Source organism: Hipposideros armiger, unplaced genomic scaffold (genome assembly GCF_001890085.2).
Source record: "Hipposideros armiger isolate ML-2016 unplaced genomic scaffold, ASM189008v1 scaffold_409, whole genome shotgun sequence".
NCBI lineage: Eukaryota > Metazoa > Chordata > Mammalia > Chiroptera > Hipposideridae > Hipposideros > Hipposideros armiger.
In genome coordinates, this window is record NW_017731759.1 from 1,500,507 (window position 1) to 1,507,042 (window position 6,536).

At 45.7% G+C, this 6,536-nt stretch overlaps 1 protein-coding gene across 1 annotated transcript; it reads left to right on the plus strand.

Moving 5' to 3' along the window:
* Window positions 1-5,238: 5,238 nt before the first annotated feature.
* Window positions 5,239-6,523, plus strand: POU3F4 (POU class 3 homeobox 4). The gene has a single exon (XM_019663887.1). It carries the CDS (start codon window positions 5,297-5,299, stop codon window positions 6,380-6,382), a length of 1,086 nt encoding a protein of 361 aa, XP_019519432.1. The 5' UTR covers window positions 5,239-5,296; the 3' UTR covers window positions 6,383-6,523.
* The last annotated feature ends 13 nt before the right edge of the window (window positions 6,524-6,536 follow it).

Consider the following 6,536-nt stretch of genomic DNA (forward strand, 5'->3'; position numbering starts at 1 on the left):
TAACCACCATCGCGGTTTAAATTTGGAAACATTCTGCCACTCCATTAAAAAAAAGGCAACTTCACATGGAGTTTGTATTTTGTACAACCGTCAACTGGATTCCTCAAAACTAAGGCTCTGTCTGCAGTGCAAAACAAGTGACTGGCAAATGCCCAAAGTAATTCCTAGACACCCCAAATCCTGGTGCCTGGAAAATGATAAACACGGAGTACTGCACAATAGGTCTGTCTCCACATAGCTCATTCCCTGGGACCCCGTGAGAGCAAAGTTTACCGGCTGGCAGTGGCAATAGCAAGAAAGGTGACCTCAGAAGAGAAACTGAGACTGGATCAACACCACCTTGCCAACGCACCGGTAGGAGCCAGCATCCTTTCCCTCTGAAGTGAGGGTCTCTATTGTCCCTGTCTATCCTCTAGCCATCCTGTCAGCCGCCCCAGTTACACAATGTCTCAGCATTTCCCCACTGACATTCGATTTTGCTAGCAAATGACTAGTGTTCTTTAAAATTGAGGCATTTGTATTAAATGTTTCATAATGAATATTTTATTTTTTAAATTACCCTGTGTCTGCTGCAGCATTCCCTGCTGTATGCCATCACTCCTCTCCCTCCCTCTCCCCTTTCCTCTAAATATTCTTTTCCTCACTTTAAAGGAAAGCCAAAAGAGATCTAAAAAATGAACCAATTGAGCTTGAATCCGTACAGGCTAATGTCTGCTAATGCCATCTAATTTTAAAAAATTCTTCCCCAGAATATTATGAGCCCTTTACCTTCCTCCACGAAGTTTGCCAAGAATTAGAATTAAAAGGGGGGGAGAAGGAGGAGGAGGAGGAGAAGAAGAAAAACAACAACAACAGGACAACTAACTGTAAGAGGAGCTACAGTGGGCTGGTGCTCTGAAGGGCAGCTCTGTTGCATATTGAGAGTCTCATGAACTCAATGTACAAACACCAGGAAAAAGGCTTCTTTTTCTGCGGCTTTCAGAAACTATTCAATTGTTTCCCTTCCCTTATGAGCGCCCCCATTATAAAAAGAAACTATGTACTTGTCGCTAGAAAGCCCAATCTCCTCCTGTTTCCAAAGTGAATTTGTGTTGAAGGTGAAGTTTTGAATCTTGAGGTGACGCCTATGTGCCACGTCCTACCGTCTGGAGCTACTTGCTGTATTATACACATTCTGGCCTTTTGGATTTCTTTCTTGAACCCCTTCTCTAACTCCTACCAGCCCCAGCGCCAGCCCCAAACTGCCTCTCCTTACTCCAATTTGTACGGGTAATGAGAAGGATTCGTAATCTACACCCATATATGAAATCTACAAGAGGAATAACCCCCATGGCTGGGGCGTTTTCTGAAAGAGCCTGGGTACAGGCTGCCCAGCTGCAACCATGCTCGCGTGCTTCCACAAGAGCTCGACCTGAACCACATTAATCTGCTTAATTTCTTTTGTGAGTCCTTCCTTGCTTTAAAGGGGGGGGGTCTGTGAGGACTCTCAGGAGTTGTTATATATCCTTAAATTTTGTGAGGGAGGAGACCCACTGTGAATCCCCAGGTTACAAATTGAATGAACATACAAGTAAATCAAACCAATCTGAATTGCTTTTTTAATTAACTGAATTGCCCTCTTAGAAACCAAGCAAAGTGATGGGTAGGGTGAGGTGGAAATTTGGTGTGTGAGGACAACCCAAGAAGGAATAAAGTTGGTGCTTTGTACTGGCCTCACAAGGGAATCGAAACCTATGCTACCTTGTGGGAGACAGGTGTGTAGACTTGCTAAAATTATAGTTCATCAACTTGTAAATGCGGCTCCTCTCCAGGGCAACTTTTAGCTGCTCCACTCTGGTAGGGTTGGATAGTTATTATTAAACTCAAACCATACCTCTAAAGGGAATGGGGTAAATCAGATCTGAAGACCCAGCAGTGGACTTCAAGATCACAGTGAGAACACCAAGCTGTGTATACAGCCCAGCTACCCAAGAGAGACAGTTTACCAGTGGTAACTTTGAGTTTAAGGCAAAATGCAGTCTATAAAAAATAAGTTACCAGCTCTTTGCAACAGTAGCCTCACACGGACTTATTTTTCTCCCATGTCCAAATGGGGTCGTTTCTATTGAATAAGGCTCTTTCATTTTGCATGGGGCAGGGGATTTGTGAACATGGTCCCCCCTTTTATTCCTCTCGCTATGGAAACCCAGATCATGGGGAGAAATATGCAAGGCTGAATAAAGAGAAGCCACAGAAAGGAGCGCTTGAGAGCGGCATCTGTTACACTTGGGAAGTTAGACTGACAGGAGTAGGCAAAGGAAACCTCTCCAGTAGATTAGTTAGAACAGCAAGAAGATTTGACTATATGCAGATCTTTTCTTTTAAAAAAACCACACAAAACAAAACAAAAAACACCTTAAGTGCAAGATAAGATTCTATCACAGCTGCTCCAGGATGTGCTTGCACCTGAATTTAATAGGTTTCATCTATGTTCACGGGAATAATTTTTTAAAACAAAAAGAAAGACAAAAAAGAAAGAGAGGGAGAAAAGGAGGGAGGGGGAAGAAAGGAAGGAGAGAAAAAGAAAAAGAAAAGCAACTATGTTGGGATTTGCTCGTGACAGAAGGTATTCTCTCATTAAAAGAATGCAAAACAAAGGTGTAAAAAAACCTGTCCCTGAGCGCAGATACCCCCCATACTCGATATTCCTCTTGACCGAGCCTCAGGATAAATAGTCTGAACCATTTTTCGCTTCTGGTAAAAGCAGTTGTCCAGAGCAGAGGCTGAGGGCCAGAGGAAGGTTGATTGTAAAAATTTGGGGAAATCAGAATTAGAAAAGGACCCCCTTCTTCATGCAAAAGTCTTATCAATTGATAATTGCCTTAACCCCTGATTGGTCAGAATAAGATTAGCAACTCTTTCACCCAAACGCAGCTGCCACTGTGGGGGTGGGGAACCCACTGCCAACAACAACATGGCAATGATCATGATCTTTTTGCTAATATGTTTTCTTCAATGTGCTTCCTTCTGACCTCTAAACTGTCCCAACACAGACAGACTGGCAAATGGATTCTTGAACAGGCAGCCTAACAGAACACCTGAAAACTTTTATTTTTGTTTGATTTTAACAAGTTCTTTTCTTCTTCAGGAAGCAAGAGTTCAAGCACAAATTAGACTGCATTCTTGCAAAGGAAAATACACACGGTTGGCAGTAAAGAAATGATGTTCCTTGGCAGAAAAAGAACGGGGGGGGAGGGAGAATTCTAGGTTAAAAACAGATAAAACCTTTACAACAGGACACCGGCAAATGAAACCACAATTTCAGCTTGAGGGAGAAGGAGGAGGGGGAAGACGGCAAAGATCCTCTCTGCCAACCATTACTATGTGCTTATCCTTTTTTAAGAAAGATAAAAAGAAATATATCTCAACCAGATGCCAGGTTTTTCTGCCTAATAGACAGTTTACATTTACCAACATAAGCTCCTATTGCTCTGTGCTCTCATAAGAAATTACTTATTTCACAGGAAATAGATGCTCTTTAGCTATATAAAGGAATGGCAGAATACGCTCACCTTGTTTCTATTTTTTCTCATTTTCTTCCATTTTCTTCAGATCTGTCTTCTTAGAGAAACTAATGCCTTAATGACTTTCTGGTAGCTGCAAGCCTTCTTTTATTTCTCCTAAATATATGAAAATGTATGCAAATTTAAATCAAGCTTAACCTAGGAGCTCTTGCAATATATTTAATGGAATTTCAAACCAATAAGGGAACTCTAATGCTGTCTTCTGTAAGTGCAAATATAATTACGCAGCTAGGTTACCTCCAAAATTATGCAATGAAAGGTCATTTTTTAACTTCAGAGACCGCGGTGGGTATCCAGTGTTGCGTTTTCCCAGCTAGAGCAACTCTTTGTATTTCACCCCACTCTGCTTACAAGCAAAACCTTTGCATGCGGCTGTGGAGCACATGAACTTGTCCTTCCCTAACCTATAAAAACTTAGGAGGAGTACCAGTCTTTCCTCTCTTTTTCTCTAACCGAACTGTAAAAGCAATCCTGTCTTCTCAAGCTGAACGCAAATTCAAGCTTGATGGGGATGGGGGGAGCGGTACTTAATGTCAAACAGTTTCCTCTCTCTCTCTCTCTCTCTCTCTCTCTCTCTCTCTCTCTCTCTCTCTCTCTCTCAATGATTCCCATTTACTTCAACTTGTCTGTGGTGGAGAATGGAGGAATACATGTTAAAAACAATTTCCCCAAAGGACAGCGTCGGGTGCGGTACCCGGAACGTTTTCCTGTGTACCTACTGAGAACGGGTCTGCTTAAAGTCTGGGGTGAGTGTGAGGGAGGGCTTCCCGCTTCAGCAAGAATTGCCTCTGACAGAAGTTTTGGGACCGCTGGTGGGAGCTAATATGGAGCCATAATAAAAACCAAGTCTTCCAACTGACCGCCTGGATTGGAAGGAGAACTTCAAAGTAACTGAATTTTGCCAGTAACACATTATATTTTACTTTCCCAGAATCTTTCAGTTTTTCATGCCCTAAATCAAAAATTTCAGAAGAAACTGGGCACGTCTTTCTTAGATGTTTTCTGACCTTGGTATCGAGTTTCATATAAATGATAAAACGAAATAAATAAGTCGAAATAGCTCTTATTGGAACCATGAACGTTAGTCTTACAAATTTAGGGTCATATCGAAGACGTTCCTTTGCTCAAAGTTTGTAGCAAGGTTTTGTTTTGCAGTCCCCCACACACAACTTACCTAGAACGCCAAATAAATCTGAGAAAAATCCATATTCGCCAAGATCTAGATGACATTTAAACTGGTTATATAATTTTCTAAATATTTTTTTCTTTCTCAATTTGGGTTAATCTAAATATTCTAAGAGGACTTCTAAAACCAGTTTTCCTCCTCACTCCCTACCCGCCTCCAAATACACACAAAAACACACATCCCTCTCATCCTTTCCCATCCACTATAAACACCGTGAAGTAATAGGTGGTGGTGGTGGGGGTTAACCAAGTAAGCTGCCGCCGCCACTCAGCGCGAGGCAGCCAATGGAGCCTAAAGATGTGATTCACTTCCTGCTTGGGTCTCTCTGAAACTCTCGAGCTTCGCCAGCCTAATTTGGAAAGCTAGTTCAGCCTCCCGCACCGCCATTGGCCGAACCCTCGGCTGGCCAGGCCGAGACTCGCTGCGATTGGCCACAGCGGGTGCCGGTAACTCGCTCTCGCGGCTTTGGCTCCCCCGCACCATAGATGTCAAAGGCTGAAGCCGCTCCCTTTGCCACATTAGAACTAGTAGGGGATCCTCACCGACCATGGCCACAGCTGCCTCAAATCCCTACAGCATTCTCAGTTCCAGCTCCCTGGTCCATGCGGACTCTGCGGGCATGCAGCAGGGGAGTCCTTTCCGAAACCCTCAGAAACTTCTCCAAAGTGATTACTTGCAGGGAGTTCCTAGCAATGGGCATCCACTCGGGCATCATTGGGTGACCAGTCTGAGCGACGGAGGACCATGGTCCTCTACACTGGCCACCAGCCCCCTGGACCAGCAAGACGTGAAGCCTGGGCGAGAAGACCTACAGCTGGGCGCGATCATCCATCACCGCTCGCCTCACGTCGCCCACCACTCTCCGCACACTAACCACCCGAATGCCTGGGGGACAAGCCCGGCTCCAAACCCGTCCATCACGTCGAGCGGCCAACCCCTTAACGTGTACTCGCAGCCGGGCTTCACCGTGAGCGGCATGCTGGAACACGGGGGGCTCACCCCACCGCCAGCCTCTGCCTCCGCACAAAGCCTACACTCGGTGCTCCGGGAGCCCCCAGACCACAGCGACCTAGGCTCGCACCACTGCCAGGACCACTCGGACGAGGAGACACCAACCTCGGATGAGTTGGAACAGTTCGCCAAACAGTTCAAACAAAGAAGAATCAAGTTGGGCTTCACGCAGGCGGACGTGGGGCTGGCGCTGGGCACACTGTACGGCAACGTGTTCTCGCAGACCACCATCTGCAGGTTCGAGGCCTTGCAACTGAGCTTCAAGAACATGTGCAAGCTGAAGCCGCTGCTGAACAAGTGGCTGGAGGAGGCTGATTCGTCCACAGGGAGCCCGACCAGCATTGACAAGATCGCTGCGCAGGGCCGCAAGCGCAAGAAGCGAACCTCCATCGAGGTGAGTGTCAAGGGCGTACTGGAGACGCATTTCCTCAAATGTCCCAAGCCTGCGGCGCAGGAGATTTCCTCGTTGGCAGACAGCCTCCAGTTGGAAAAAGAAGTGGTGCGTGTCTGGTTCTGTAATCGAAGACAGAAAGAGAAAAGAATGACTCCACCAGGGGATCAGCAGCCACATGAGGTTTATTCGCACACCGTGAAAACAGACACGTCCTGCCACGATCTCTGACTGCAGGAAGCGAGCAAGCGACCGGCCGCACTGAGAGCAGAGCGGGATTTCTCTTTCTCTCCCACCTTCACCCTCTTCCTTTCACTCCAGCTTTATTATTTCTCTCTCTCTCTCTCTCTCTCTCTCTCTCTCTCTCTCTCTCTCTCTCTCTCTC